Source organism: Rissa tridactyla, chromosome Z (assembly GCF_028500815.1).
Source record: "Rissa tridactyla isolate bRisTri1 chromosome Z, bRisTri1.patW.cur.20221130, whole genome shotgun sequence".
NCBI lineage: Eukaryota > Metazoa > Chordata > Aves > Charadriiformes > Laridae > Rissa > Rissa tridactyla.
In genome coordinates, this window is record NC_071497.1 from 12,473,581 (window position 1) to 12,490,506 (window position 16,926).

A 16,926-nucleotide genomic window follows, 5' to 3' on the forward strand; every position below is an offset into this window, starting at 1 on the left:
CGTGATCATGGGCCTAATTTCTGTCCTTACTCAGTGTTTTGCTTTTAAAGAAGGTTCTGGCCATACAGAATGGGCTATTAACATATCTGTCTAAAGGGAAACAAACTGAAATGGGTTAATCTGTCTCACTTTACAAACTAAGCCTTAGATAACATCAGACAGCCACAGGATCCTTGCCAGGAGAAGCTTGCCTTAAAAGGTTTAAGTTGGAACCCAGCTTTCAAAATAACATTATCCAAGCATTCATCACAAAAATCACACTGCTACTTGTATACCTTGTAGGGAATACGCTACCTAAGGGCTACAAAGGAAATGTTATTTGTCATAGGTCAGGAAGAACCATCACTGCACCTCAGAAGCAAAACAGAAAGCCCTCCATTAAAAAGCCATTCAGCTCTGCTATGACAGTAGACCACTTACACTGAATTTGTTTTTACCCTAGGAATTTCCTAAAACCTACACACCATGGGATGAGTTCTGAATAGAACAAGATGATTCTTTTTCCCAGAGGATCCCTTATTCCCTATAAAATAAATAATTCCCATTTTATAATATTACAGAATTAATATAACTATATATAATACAACACAGTAACTATGAAATCTATATTAAAATGAATAAATTATACTTTATTACAGAAAACACTGCACAGATTTGACCTATATATTCAGCAGAATATTAAAACAGTATGTCTTCATTTCTCACGGATGGCTTCAGAAGGGGATCTGCATGTCATTAACAAAGAGAAATCGCAACATTAAATCCTGCGAAGTTCACCCTTTGTTTCGAGGTTCCTTTGCTTTCATCCTTTCTGCAGGTAAAAAAGTCCAAATCTGGCAGGAAATTTTATGTAAATAAATATTCTTGAAATTAAAAAAAAAAAGTCAGTACTGGGGTCAACCATAGCTTTTGGTGGAGTTGAGGCATCTTATTACTGAATCCTGAGCAACCCTAAGGAAGCTGGTTATCTCACATAAATAATGCAAACCTATGGCATGACAAATATTGTTCCCCTAATCATGATACAAATGTTATTCCTCTACATAAAAGAGCTGGCTATACCTCCTCTGCCTTTTCTCTGAAACAGCAAAGGTCTGATTTCACCACCTTTTCTTTTGGTCACTGAACACTGCTACTTTCACTCTTTGCTACTTCATGCTTTGAGTGTTCCACTCAAAAAATCTTATCTCCTCTTCACGGTTTGTTGCTCCTTTCAGGAGAGGAACTAAAAGATATTAGTTCCACAGTTCCAAAAACAGAGGTTTTGGTTTCCAATTGTTAACTTTCACCACCTTCTTCTGCACTGCTACATGAGATCTAGAGAATCGAGAATTAACTAAAATAAAAGCTTTCCTTGAATACTCCCCTAGCAGGAACTGCACTCATAATTCAGGGAAAATATATATGTATAGGATTAATCTGGGTAGTTAAATAGTGCTACAAGTAATAGGCTGTTGAAGATAACAACCAAAATTTTAAAAATAAGAAAAAAAGAAAGGTTATTTAAGCTACAGTGACTTCATGCTGGTCTAGCCTTGTATTACAATGACTTTCACTTCAGTTAAATAATGTACTGGCTCTACAGATTATTTTCTCATGATTAATTTATGCAACAATATAATCAAAATCACGCCCTTATCTATGCATGTATCTTTTCACCTTTCCTATCCCTCTCATCCCCTTCATCTTCAACCTTCATCTCTTCTTTCCACAGTGTCACTCTCTCTGCAGTTAGTCATCTTCCACTTCTCTTTTATGCTTTTCCAACTTACATGTGTTTTTTGCATGATTTAGAATGACTTTCCAATCTCTTGACAATATCAAAGTGTAAGAATCCTAAGTAAATTGGGGGGTTTTTTTGCCTAGCCACCACTCTTACATAAGAGTTACTTATCTAAGTAACTGGCAGGTACGACCTGAGTCAGTCTCCCAACTGAGTCAGATATCCTCACTCTATGGATCAAAGCACACAGGTAAAAAAGCCAGGCATGCTCATGGTGAGGAAATGTAAGGACATGTCATCTGAGGAAAGACTGACAGAACTAGTATTGTTCAGCCTGCAGAAAAGAAGGCTTGAGATCCTCTTACACAGGTAGATAAATACTTAATGAGGTGGGGAGTAAAGAAGATGGATCCAGACCCTTCCAATTGGTAGCATGAGCCAAGAGGCACAAACTGAAGAACAGTTTGTATACAAATGGAAATAAATGGAGGATACAACATTTCTACTAAAAGGGTGATCAGCCATTGAAGTAGGTTTCCCAGAGAGGCTTTGTGGGATCTCCATCCTTGGAGATACTCAAAACCCAACCAGACACAGTCTTGAGCAACCTGCTCTTGTAGACCCCACTTTGAGGAGGGGTGTTGGACTAGACGGGCTCCAGAGGTCCTTTCCAACCACAATTCAGTAATTCTGTGGCTTTGTGATATGAGAAGAACATATTTGACTTCCAGTTCTTAGCATTTATTATTAACCCAACCTTTTTCCCTCTTTCTACAGCATGGAGTATGCCTGTAATGCTTGTGCTACATTTTCAATTCTTCAAGTACCATTGCAGTTTAAAAGTGTCATTTCATGCGTATTGTACAGTTTGAAAAATGAGTCAACCATTCTTACCTCAGAGAGCAAAGCTATGCGCTCAACGTCTAAGACAAACATCTTCACATTGCATAAAGACTATTTCTTCCCTCCACCAGCCCTCTCAAAAAAAAAAAACAAAAACCCAAACCACCACTGCCTTTGCAATGACAGGAGCTACTACACAGAATTTTGACCTACACACTTGTTTCACACGAGTGCTTCGACTGTTGGATCTGGTGACTTGAAATTCGGTGGCTTGCAGTTTTGAGCTCTGAATTAGAGCAAACAGAATGTACTTAGTTTCCAGGAAACAACTAACATACATATCCTTCATCTTCTATCATTCTGAGGTGTTCTAAACAGGACATTAAAAGACAAGGCATGTTATATGCCATTTCCTCATCTCTTGGTGCTGTATGACCTTTTAACATGTTTATCAGGACTTTGAAAAGTTGCTGAAGGTCTTATATGCTGCTGCTGTGTGCTATATTCAAAATACTGTCATGCTAATAGATCTCACTTTGATTTGAAAAATGAAAAATCCTAGCTTTCTTCAGGTATGAGCAATTTCCATCATTAATATAACCAAAATGTTACTTGATTTCTCTGGTACCACTCTGTTCTTTTGCTAGTAATAAAAAAAGAACTCAAAAATATTTTACTGAATACGTAATTAATCTTCATGTATTTTCAGACCAAGCATTCACACCACTATTGACTAGTGCATCTGCCAAATATTTGTTTCTTTTGTGATTGTTTTAAACATTCATTATTTTAAAAAAAGCAGGAAAAAAAGCTGAACAGAATAATTAATTCCAAAAGGACAGACACAATTCATGACCTGGCCCATCTACTGCCAGCTGTCACTGCTTGATTATCTTTTGAATATCTTCTTTTGCTCCAGGACTGCTAGAATTGAGCAACGTGAACACACAGTTATCACTGGTAAGAGCTGTCCCAGCCTAACTGGGTGTGGGGGAGTGTTTGGGGGAGAAATAGCACAGACAATTGGACACTCCGCTTTGCTGTTTATACTGCATAAGCCCAGTGGAGCACCACGGCTCTGAATGCTAAAGCTTTTTACAGGCTGTTGATCAGATTTAGGAAGGTTCTTCATCTTCCTGGTTGAGGTTGCCCGAGACTCTGAAACAGAGGGGACATCATCATTTTAACAAGAGCTTTTGTTTTGGACTGCATTAACATCATAGAGAAGGAAGCAGCTCAAAGAGCTGAACAGGGTCCTGGTCACCCAGAGAGCCTACCTGCTGCTAAAGGCAAAAGTACATTTAATTTCTGCACCTAGGACAGTTAGAAAATTCTGAGCACCACAAACATTCTGTCTTGCCTGCAAAATCTAACTTTCAAATTCCAGTAACGAGTGGAACTGGAGGACAAAGGCTAAAAATGTGTCACAGAACATTTAAAATATATTACATACAGAATATTAATGCTGAGGTTCGTGTCAGGAAATACTACTAAATAAGATGTATTTTGCTGGAAAGGCCTCCCCTAAGTCTAGGAAATTAATTAAAAATTAAAAAGAAAAGATTCTTTTGTCCTGCCTTCTTCAAAATTTGAATGCCTCGAATCTATTTCTTACTCAGAAAAAATCGCTCAGTAGCTTTTCTGGTTTGTCTTTGTGTCTCTGGAGCAAAGCATATAATAAGACTGGTTTCTCCACGAAGGTGCTAACTCTAAAGGACTGGGGATCTGAGGGTACTTACTGTCAGACCCCTCCAGCAAAGGCTCTGAGACAAGAGGACAAGAAATGGTTTTCCTGGGAAAAGTAATCTCTATTCCTGAAACATTTATGAAAACATCACCCAGATACCATAGTGATGAAAGGTTTTGTTCACTGTGCTGTTAGTTCTGCTATTGTATCAGCGAGACGTGTTCATTCCTGCAGCAATGTCTCGTTTCTCACCTTTCCTCTGCCTCTGTATGTTACACTGGGAAATGGATAAAGGTTTGTGGTACTATGCTACAAATAAAGAGTGTGCCTTCTCATGGAGGTCTGTCTTCACAGATGCAACACAGTGGATGCCGGCACACCTCTCTCTCTTTGCATCCCCAAACCTCCTCTCCTCCTTACTTCACTCATGGCTGGTTGACAGAACAAAGTTCAGGAAGGCCACTGTACACCATGCAGTGCAGATCCTTCCAGGCAGAAACATCCATCTCAGCTCTCAGAGCTATAAGTTATGAAAAATGTCAGATATGCTCTGATCATATGACCTTGTAAGGTTTAGAATTAGACCAGCTTCCTGTAGCCGAGGGAAATGAGCTGGAATAGGTACATGATGGCAAGACAAGGAACAACTACCCAGTAATAGGAGTTTCCTTGCTGGTAGTGCCCAACTCAGCAATGGGGGACATAGAACACCCTTCTTTGTGCCAAAAGGAGCGTGTTCTCCTGTGGTTGCCCTCTTTTTTCCAAAAAGTTACAGTTCTTTGCCTTCATGTTTTTATGCTTAGCACATAACAACAACTCGAGAACATCAGCCAGACTAGAATATGTTAACACCAGTGGAATGGATCAAAATGAAAGGGTCTTTCATAAAAACGAAAAGCAGACTTCAGATGACTGATTTCCAAAACTTCAGTAAAATCCACACCATTACTAAAATATACTGGCTATTTGCACAGTTCCTTGGAATCTCTCTTAAACACTGTAACAGTTTTCCTACTTCTGAAAAGCCCCCAATGCACATGTGGCATCTCTATCCAAAGCAGATGGGAAAGTCAAAAGTATCAGCTCATCACTGTATCACTCAACTATATCCCACACAGCATCACCAACAGGTGCACTCTATGCAGTTATGCGAGGGATCAAACAGTATACCTGTAACAATCATTTCAGTCTTAAAACTTCATGAAGGACGTTCAGAAAGCAATCAACTGGAAGCTAATAGAACTCTACGCACTTTCCACAGAACTTCAAGATTTTCATGGAGACCATGATTTGGATTAAATATACCATGTCTTCCATGTCTTCAGAGTTCTTCCTTCTGCTGTCTAGAACCGCAAACACCTTTGGATACTGCTGATCAAACTCATAGTAGTGCAATAAGCAATAAACAATATGCCATAATGAGCATCTCAAAAATTAAAGAACAAAAAGAGAACTGTAACTTCAAGACCTTTTGTGGGCTAATTCGCCATTCTCTGAGACACCAAGGTGCATGAGCAAATTACTTGGCCAGGAGATGTGCAAAAGTGTAAGCACAGATGGTAACTTGAATGCCTTTGACCCAGGTTTTAGTAAACCATAAACTTTGCATGAGAGCATTGTAAACCAGTCCATCTCATAACAATTCTTTTTATACAGTGTTTTGCATTGCTATTACTTATCCCTAGCACTAGTATGAACATATTGTTGGAGTATATTCAAAGGTATAAAAACTATAATTTGGGAGGGCACACAGTCCAAAGTGTTAAGGAGAACTGGCAAGTGACTTTTTCAAGCCACGAAAAACAATTTTTTAAAAAGCAATGAAGAACAGAATACTCACTAGTATGTTTTGCCTTTTTTTTTTTTTTTTGTCAGAACTACCAGTTGTATTGCTTCTAGGGATACCGGAGAAGGAAGAACACGGCAAGTAAGGGAGAGGAAGCAGGTGTTTAATTCAGGGTCTAGAGATAGGCCGTGTATCTGAAAGAGTGGTCAGGCACTGGAACAGCCTGCCCAGGGAGGTGGTTGAGTCACCATCCCTAGAGGTGTTTAAGAAACGTCTAGATGTGGCACTTCAGGGCATGCTCTCGTGGCAGAGATTGTAGGGCTTTTTTGTGTGTGTATGTTGGACTCGATGATCTCAAAGCTCCTTTCCAACCATGAAGATCTATGATTCTATGACCTGCAGCTTCCTACATACTCAGTGGAGAGGGAGACACTGGAATAAATGGCTTCAGCACACCTAACGCAGAACTGCCATAGAGGCGCTGCACATGGGGATGACCCTACCAGTGGTCTCTACTGGGATACAGACTCCCAGGATGAGGCGCTTCAGTCTGTGCCTGAAGCCAGGCTGTCTCTTCTGTACCTCACACTAATGAACTCAGTTTTTCTCGTTGACCTGATGAGACAAAACGGTACGTAGCTGTATCCTTCAGTGCTTCTTGTAATACACATATTTTAGCATTTTAAAAACAAATTACACTGAAGTTAAAGGGAAGATAATAAATGGCTAATCTGCTAAATGCCAGACTTCAAAATCACATGCTTCTGCTTAGACCAAAATGCAGGACAAAATTTTGTGAGCACAAACAGACCGATTTTCAACCAAAAAAATCTTAACTCTGCTTAGCCCCATATATGATGACAAACAGACCAATTTTTGCCTGTCCCAGCCGAAAAGACAGAGAAAAAATGAACTACTTAATAACTTCTTAAGGAAGCCCCATTTCAGACTAGGTTTAAATACAATGAACAATGTGCAGATGTGTATCTTGCCTCTGACCCTGCTGTATTAATCTTGTGAGCAAATCCTATGCAAGGCTGCAGTATGCAGGACAAGTACTTTTCAAAAACACCACACATTAAAAGCGGTGATTTAGAGCTGACACTAATGATGGCTGACAGAAACTGCACTCTCAATTTGCTCAGTAATTGTTAACAACCAGCCCTGCAATTTCAAAGGTGACCACAGAGGTAAACCAGGTTGACTTCAGTTTTTTTCACTGTAATCTTTAATATAGACTCCAAGGCCCACTGATGACAACTAGTCAGTTAGCTGTAACTGACCTCAGCCACCATCAGATATTTAGAGCACAATGCCAGACACAGACTAGAATCTGCTGCTCTCTCATTATAAGCTGATGATTTTGCAGAGGTCATAGGAATAAAAATCCATAAACACATTCTTGACAAACAGACAACATACATGACTCCAAATGCTCATCTTCTCAGTGAGAGGGTACTACTTTTTTAAAATAAAAAAAAAATTAAACCACTTACATGGTAAGAAAAGATTTTAAAGTTCCTTTACTTCAACTATTTTTTGTTTTTAAAAAGCCCATTATCCTAGTGGGTAACAATGCTGAATTTTGTACTTTCATGCTTTTGACACAGAGAAGAAAGAAAGCCACCATTACTTATTTAAACAAGCATTAAATAAGCATTAGAACTGTTTATCCTAGATTGATATGTGCTTACATTCTTTTCAGGGCCATTTTTTTCACGTTTGTTAATTGGACGACAACAGAACACGGAATGCAACATGCTGGTTGGCCATTCATCATGCTCCCTCAAGATCAGGTTAGATATAAAAACCAGATTTTAAAGACCAAATAGTCAGATAATGTGTCACCTGATTCTGTAGATGCTGTAACAGACCTTCCACTTACATACACCACTGACTTCTATGGAGTGAAGATAAATTACAAAAGCATAAAGCCCACCTCTTTATGCAAAAATTATTACAAAAGAGCAACTCCCAAAACCTCCCTCAGCTACTGCATTGTCAAGTTGTTGATAGCAATTGACTTGTCTGTTTAAGGCTGCCTCTGACTTCAGCTCAAGAGCAGTGCACACCTACAACTTTCAAGTACAGTCTCCCATTTTACTTCCACTGGAAGACAGAATCAAGCCTGTCTTCTTAGAAGCAGTTATTATTATTTTGTCAAGAAGCTGCCACATGCAGTAGTTTAAATAATTTGTATTTTCATCTTTTTTAGCCCACAACAATCAGTGCAGCTTCAGGATGTTTAAACTGCCCATCAGTAAAGATGGCACATCAATGCTGGCGCATATGTAACTTTGAGTCTTGGGTCCGAAGATAAGAACACACCATTAAACTTCCACTGCTGTATGACGATCCCTCGTTTCTATTTTGCGACAGATCTGGCAACAAATGCACATACTACCCACAATGTGCAATGGGTGCTGCTACCAGTGGTTATCTCTCAGGATCAGAAGATCTAATCCAGGTGCCTACAGCTGGCATATTCAGCTCTTCACACTACTGAACTCTTTCGGCTTCAGATGCATTTCTTAATTAGCAGCAGCAACACTTGCCCAAACCTGTTTGTACCTTCTTCAGTTCTACTTCAGTTCTTCCTCACTGTCACAATAGCTCTGCAGCTTTCCATAATGCAATAACCAACCTGCTCAACATAAAATGCACGTAGTTTGTGCTGTCCCAGAAAATCACGATGTGAAAAACTTAAGCCAAAGAATTTTGAATGAGCTTAGTTTCTTCTCCTTTCTCAGACTGCTTACACAGGCCTTAAAAGAAAAGACCGCTGAACATGAGCAGAAGTTAATACCTCTAAATAACTGCTATTACAGATATTTTGTTATGCTAGGTATGTTTTATGTAACTCAACATCTGTTCTTCCTAAGATCATAGAATGGTTTAGGTTGGAAGTGACCTTAAAGATCATCTAGTTCCAACTCCCCAGAAGCACAATCTCAACACATAGCAAGTGTCACAAGCCACATATGTTAATCCCCTTTGAGGGATGTTCTGTGGATCTGAAAACGAATTTTGAACAACTTCATGCCTTAACTCTTTCCCTATTTTAAAATCAATGACTTTAGATGCCATAAAAAACATGTGAACCATACATGATTTCATTGCATGGAAAATACCATCAAAAAAGTTGTCATCAAAAAGTATCTGCAACAGAGCTGTTACTAACTCTGACCTCATGAAGCAGACCTTGATATGTTTTGTGGTAAGGTCAAAGTGGCCTACGTCTGCGATCTAGTTTTAGAAGCAGAATACAGGGGGTTTGACTGGTACTCTCTAAAGGTCCGGATTCAGTACCCAGTTTCCTACTGTTTTCTCTACCCCTGCCTCATACGCTAAGAAGTGAAGTGAAATCCACAGACTTCTTATGAACTGCAATTACGAATAGCAGTAATCACATACAAAAATTAAAAAGTTATAGCAGCTGGAAGGTTTGCCCAGAGGCCATAAAACTTTATTAGTGAGCAGGAAGGCGCAAGTAGTATTTCTTACAGTCATTAAAAACTACATTTTGGTGAAAGTAAACTTATATTTGAAAACAGTCTAGTACGTGTGTAGATGAGCTTAACAGTGATAATGTATAAATAAAAATGTTGCTGACATGTTATTAAACCTGACTGTCAGAATCCAAGCCTGAAAAAATTCCCTTCACTGGGGGTTTTTAACTAGCAAGCATGACAAACTCAAATTCTGTCAATCTGATGGTAGCCTAAGAGGTTTCTGGGACATGTAGTTGCAATAGATTTCCCTCCTGGAATGTAAGGCAAAATGGTTTGGTCCTTTTTTTTTTTCCCCAAACACGCAATTAAGTCTGACTCTGGAGCTCTGGAAAAAGACCTTGGCAGCAGAAACTCTCTCTGTGACACCTTGTTCACTGAGAAAATTAACAAAAACACTAGGGTTTTTTACATCAACAAATATATCTAAGTGTAGCATGAAATCCCAAACAAGGTCACAAAACCTAACGTTGGTAGCAGTTCAGCCTTCTTTGTCTGGGTGATGTCTCTTCCCGCTGTTTCTTGCAGTACATCCTTCATATTTCTGTGTACCTCATAGAATTTATCTTTAACCTGCTGAGTAGGAATGTCAAATTGTGGTCCACATGGCAAAGGTAAGCATGGACAGCTTTGACAAAACACAGAAGCTCCTCAATAAACTTTTCCGCGAAGCACCTTTGCAAAGGATGCAAAATTTCAGTGGCAAGAACTCCATTGTTTTTTGAAAGAAGATGGACATTACACAGATGTGCAACAGCTTGTCAAACTGAGTAGCTCTGCTTTTAGGATGATGTTAAATGAAGGGTTTTGCTGACACAGGTTTTGAGACAGTAAACTGCTAAGTGAATCTTTCTCCTGTTCACTGATGTTCCCAGGTCAGCCTGGTCTGATGACCTTGCAGAATTCACTTATCTCTCTGCCTCTGTAGTTTCCGTAGAACTGTCACAGTTTTGAATTAATCACTTTGAGACCCACCAATGAAGAGTGCTGCATGACAACTTAAGTGCTGGGATTATTCTAACAATGTACTTTCCTTCATTTTCTGCTACTACAACACATAACTGATACTATTTTGGGGAGTTTGTCATGCTTTGCAGACACTTTTTGGTTTTGGAAAAGAAGCAGCGAATTCCGGTTAGAAGCAGAAGACAAACCACATTAAAGTGTAAGAAGAAAAAAGAGACATTTTAGGAAAGTGAAAGAAGAAATAATTACAGTTGTATGAAAAGACAAAAAGAAAGGACAGTGGTGTAAGAGTCCAGAGGGAATGACAATTTTGTTATACTTAAAATACTTCTCTAGATTTATCCCAATAGTAGTATTTTAAACTTAGAACAGTCATTTTCTGAAGAGTCCCTAGAAAGGAGAGTATTCCCTGAAGCAATAATTTGTCTCACATGAAGAAGACGTACTGAACAAAACCACAGTACAGTATCTTTAACCAAGAGCCAGCAAGTAGCCTGAAATTTAATCTTGTCATTCTATTGCAATTCTCCCCGCCACCATGCGAATATTTTTCTTCCCACATTCTTATGAGACCACAGTGTAAAATGACAGTGATGCTGTCGTAGCCACAAGGTTTAGCTGGGCTCATAAAACTAAATTGTAGATTTCTGAAGGGAATTTTTGTTTATTCCATTTCAAAGGTATGATTAGTCAAGACTCCATATCAAGAAAACAGATGGTATTTCTTAAGCTTATATTTTGTTTGTAATCGTTATTTTTAACTCTCATCATTAACTTTTTCACACAGCACCTCTAGGATGGATCTATATTGCAACCTTACTTCACAGTGGAAGATCTAACATAGGGATGTGTTTTCCTAAAGCAGGTTTTCTACGTGCAACTCTGGGCACATTAGAAAATGGTCTTCCTTTCTCCTGCCAAACGCGAACAATCTTTGCCAATTTCATATGCCCAGCACTGATGCACCTCTCGCAGTCTCACTCTTTTTTTTCTTTTTTGCAGTCTCACTCATTTTTTTTTTCTTGCAGTCTCACTCCAAACAAGAGAGCGCAAGATGTTTCAACGTTAAGTACACCCAATGCTCAGCTACAGGACACCACCAGAAATCAGACATAAAAATAACAGAAAACTAGACATGATTTGGGAATGCTCCTGCACACAGAGGCCAAATGGCAAGGAGCAGCCTGGTCTACACTTGTAAAAAAGCTTTCAGAGTACACTGGCTGTCCATGAGCCATCTACTGGGAAACCTCCCCAGCAGGCTCAAGTGCCAACACATGCCCAGGAGCTGCCTAGACCAAATTTGTGCCATGGGACTGTATAACAACTTAACACCACAGATGATCGTGTTCCAGTACCTGGAAATATTCCTGGACATGCTTCTATTTATTGGTATACTACACGCTGCTTAAGGGCACCTTTGTCAGTCATCAGCAATTAAAATAGTCACCTGGCGACAGTATGTAGATATCTCTGATTGCTGACAGCTATCGGGCACCCAAGTCCTGCTGCCAAGAAACAAGGCAGACGTTTCAGATGCCAGACTTGACTCATATATATCACTTCTGAAATCAGGACATTGGCTTCATGCTCCTTCAAAGAGTGAATTTCACACATTTGTTTGCAAGGGCAGCAGAAAACATTGGAGCCGCAGGCGCAAACAGCATGGGAAGATGGTGACTAGCTGCCCTGACCAGACTATTCTGCGTCCCACACCACACGGTTCCACATCCCACCATACACCCCTTGACACTGAACACCCTCGCACGGCACACAGAACCACACTATCACACCACACGCTGTGCAGCACACCGCACACCAAGGCATCACACCTCACCACCCCACGCATGCCTCACCACCTCTCCTCCCCTCGCTGCCAAGAGCGTGCCACAGCACACCCTGTGCCTCACTGCACCACCACACGCACCTCACCTCACCTCACCACACCACACCACAGCACACCCTGTGCCTCACCGCACCGCCACACGCACCTCACCTCACCACACCACACCACACCGTCACATGGCCACATGCGCCGCCATGCCTCTCACCACACACCACACCTCACCTCTCCAGACGCCTCATGGCACCATCAGGCACCTCACCTCACCACACACCTCCATGCAGCACCAGACACCTCACCTCACCACACACTTCACCTCCGGACTCCTCATGGCACCACCACACACCTCACCTCACCTCACCACACGCCTCACCTCACCACACGCCACACCTCACAGCCACACGCCCACGGCACCCTTCACCACACACCTCATGGAACCACTACATCCCTCACGGCAGATCTCACCTCACCAGACGCCTCACGGCACCACACACCGCACCTCACCCGATGCCCCACGACACCGCCACACACCTCGCCTCGCCACACACCTCACCTCACCAGACGCCTCAAGGCACCACGCGCCTCAAGGCACCACACGCCGCACCTCGCCGCCACACGCACACGGCACCTTTCACCACGCACCTCGCGCAACCACTCCATCCCTCACCTCACCACACACCTCCTGGCCGTGCACCCCCGCCCACCGCACAGCACGGGGCCAACCCCCGCCCTCCCGCCCGCGGCGCCGCGCTCACCGCCGCCTGCTGGAAGGCGCCCTTGGTGTAGGTGCCGCCGCCGCGGTAGGCGATGGCGGGGATCTCGCGTCCCAGCAGGGCGCACTTGTGCTGCTGCGGCCGCCGCCGAGAGATGTAGTCCACGCGTGGCACCACGTTGCTGCGCGAGGAGAAGGTGACGATGGCGACGCGCGTGGCCGCGGGCACCACGGGGAAGTCGGAGAGCAGCTTCTTGACGAAGCGCAGCTCGCTGAGGAAGTTGGCCGGCCCCACGCTCGACGACTCGTCCACCAGGAAGACCAGCTCCAGCCGCCCGCTGCGCGCCCGCAGCCGCCGCACCTGGCGCTTGAAGGCGCGGCCCAGCTTCTCCACTTTGCTCTCCGTCGTGTCGGGCAGCGGCGGTGGCGAGGCGAAGGCGGGGGAGCGGGAGAGGGCACCCGGCGGGCCGCCCGCCCGGCCCTGCGCCGCCGACGGCGACAGCGACAACGACAGCGACAGCCCCCCCCAGCAGCAGAGAGCCACCAGGGGCCACATCGCGGGGTCGGCGGGCGCGGGGAAACGCCGGCAGCCGCGGGAGGAGAGCGTCTGGTCGCCCCCTGACGCCCCACCTCCTCTCTCCTCGGAGGGGCGGCCTGCCTCCCTGCCTGCCTCCCCGCCGGCCCCCGCAGGTATCCGCGCCCTTTAATCCCCCTGCCAGCCTCCCCCACGGCTGAGGCGCTGCCCCTCGCACGCCCCCCTCCCCTCCCCGGCCCCTCGCCTTTCGGTAACGAGCCCCCCCCCCTCTGCCGCCGCTGTTCCTTCCCCGCCCCCCCGCCGCTCCGCTCCGGAGCCAACCGTGTGGGACCCATCGGGGCGGGACGGGGCGGCGGGCGGGCTCCGGAGCGTGGGGAAAGGCTGACAACCCCCCTCTCCCTCCCCTCACACACACAACCCCGAAAGCGAGGAGCGCCTTCTGCGCTCCCCCGCCGCGGGAGCTGCTGCTCGCAGGGACGGAGCGAGGGCTGGCACTGACACGTGCTGAATTAATCGTGGTTAATTGAGCCCTTTGTTTTGCGGGGAGGATGCGGTTGCGGCTAGGAGGTTTGGCGGGGCTGCGCTCTGGTGCCGGTCCTGGCTCTGTCACAGTCTCCCTTTCTTGTTCAAGGGGGCGCTTCGTCCGCCGGCGGGCTCAGTTTTCCAACTTCGAAGATGTAGCAATACCTTACTGATGAGCATCTCACTGACGTGATGGCGAGGTGTCTGGGTATGTGGGGTGAGTGTGCACAAGGGTACGCGCATGAAAGGCAGGGACAGCACCTGCATACGTGCATCTACATGTGTATGTAAATGTATATATGCATGGATGGACCAACAGTGACAATCATCTTCTGTGCTCGTTATGAAAAATTCCCGATAGCCAAGTGTGAGATTACAAGCCATTGCTTGGAAGGGTTCCCATGCTGTCTTGCTGTCTGTGAACCACTTTGGGAGAGAGGAAACACTCCCGAAGAGACCTCCTGCCCAAATTCAGAACCCACTCCCCCTTCAGCCAACCTCTGTACAGATTTAATTCCCTAGATTGTTATGAGGTAATAAATTGGGTTCATTTTAGCAACTAGTTCAGTATTAAACAGTTATCTAGCTAAGCAACTGCATTTCCAAGGGTAACTCAGTCTCAGAAAAATTCCCTTGGGATAGATTAGCCATGTAAACCTGCTGATTGCAACTCTTTGCCTTTCATTGGTATTTTTCCTTCCTTTATTCATTTTCTAGTCCTCCTCTCTGCTTTAGTTTAGTTTTGTTGACTTTATGCAGTGCCGTGGAACACACAGGTACATTGGTGCATTTGCAAGCCAAACCCCACATTTACATTTAATTGAATTATTTACTCTTTCTTCACTGTGGTGTCAGCTGATGGAAAATTGATCCAATACTGTCCCTTTGACTTTCCAGCAATACTCATATTCCATTGCAAATGGCAAGAGACTAAGTGACAGGAAATATTATTTTCACTGTGCCCAGTTCTGGGCTCCCCGGTTCAAGAGGGACAGGGAACCGCTGGAGAGGGTGCGGCAAAGGGCTACCAAGATGATTCGGGGGCTGGAACATCTCTCTTAGGAAGAAAGGCTGCGGGATTTGGGTCTCTTCAGTCTGGAAAAAAGACGGCTGAGGGGGGATCTTATCAACACTTATAAATGCTTACAGGGTGGGTGTCAGGAGGATGGGGCCAGGCTCTTTTCAGTGGTGCCCGGGGACAGGACAAGAGGTAATGGGCACAAACTTGAGCATAGGAAGTTCCACCTAAACATGAGGAGGAACTTCTTTCCTTTGAGGGTGGCAGAGCCCTGGCACAGGCTGCCCAGAGAGGTGGTGGAGTCTCCAACTCTGGAGACATTCCAAACCCCCCTGGACGCGTTCCTGTGCAACCTGCTCTGGGTGACCCTGCTCTGGCAGGGGGTTGGGCTAGATGATCTCCAGAGGTCCCTTCCAACCCTATGATTCTATGATTATTTAGTTAGGGAAATGATACATTTGATACATAGTTCTAACACGTTTTTACATTTATGTAGTAATCTAAGCGCTTCACCAAAAATCTTTTTCTTAGGTGTACTTTTGCCACTGTTAGTGCTCAAAGAGAACATAGCAATCAGACGCTCTTACAGAGGCATATGTGAAGAGTAGTTTTGGTACTGATGGATGCGCAGCTGGTGGTCCGGATCAGTAAACTGTCTCTGCTCATGTGACAGCAAAATAAAGGCTGCAACATTGCGCTTTGTCTACTATGCTTTTCCTTTCAAGTAACAGGCAACCTTTTTGTCTTGAATGGGGTAGCTGAAAGTTGCTACAACCACCGAAATCCTCAGCAAGTTGATTTGCACTGTTGGTCTTTGGAGGATTAAAGACGTGCATTCACTGTGGTCTGAGTCATGCCACTAGTATGCCTTACAGTGCTCTTAATTTTTGTTGTACTGGGTAGACTCAGTCTACCAGACCAGAATGAAAAAACCAGAAAAGTACAGCCAAGTAGAGGAAATGGAAATGTAGGAAATGCCTGGTTTCTGCAAGGTGCTCCTAAGTGAAGTGGATCATTGCAATTAGGATGTGCTGCTGTTACTCCTGCACGTTCAGGTTAAAAAATGTTAAAAATTTTTCTCTAAGCTTGTTTAGTTTGTTGGAAAGCTAACCGTCAGTTCCCTTGTTTTTCCCATGTTTTCATAACATCAGATTTAGCTTTATAAATGCCACACATTTTAGGACTCAGAAACAAAGAAAAAGAGAATGAATCGGAAATATTTTTAACAAAGGAAGAACAGTTCATGTCAATGTCCAGTTTTCACATGCACCTCCTGTACTGCCAGCGTGGGAGATAGCGATCAGGTATGACTAACTGTGAGAACACAGTAGTTAATTTCAATCTTGGCAATCTTATCAGAATTGCGAATGCAAAAAATAACAGGGCAATTATAAATTAGTCCTTGATATGTGCATAATTTGTGAAAATACGTATTCCCCTAGGTCACACACGCCCTTCAGTCATGCTGCACAAAAGCTTTGACTGGTTCAATGGAAAGCTGTATTTGTATGTGTAAGAGCAGCAGAGTGAAGTCATCAATTCAAGATGTAAATATATTTGTCACACAGGGAGTTCAGAGTAGAAAAGGAGTAAATAGGTGAACAGCTAAGCTCTGAGTGTGGATACAAGACAGAGACCCTAGCGTGGTACTGATGTGAAGCAAAACCCAGGAAAATGGAAGTGATGAGGGGAAATTTCCTTTCAATCTGTGGGTAATTACCGTACAAAAGACTTTCACGAGGAATCAGTGACCTGTGAGTAGTGAATAACTCCTCATATAGT

General features: G+C 43.6%; 1 protein-coding gene across 2 annotated transcripts in view; it reads right to left on the reverse strand.

Moving 5' to 3' along the window:
• The window catches only part of SVEP1 (sushi, von Willebrand factor type A, EGF and pentraxin domain containing 1), a 130,927-nt gene extending 117,175 nt beyond the window's left edge, over nt 1–13,752 (reverse strand). For both annotated transcript variants that reach the window (XM_054187053.1, XM_054187052.1), the window contains exon 1: nt 13,113–13,752. In XM_054187053.1, coding sequence (XP_054043028.1) covers nt 13,113–13,625 — 513 coding nt within the window. In that variant the 5' untranslated portion in view covers nt 13,626–13,752. The remainder of the gene's footprint in view (nt 1–13,112) is intronic.
• Between the last annotated feature and the right edge of the window lie 3,174 nt (nt 13,753–16,926).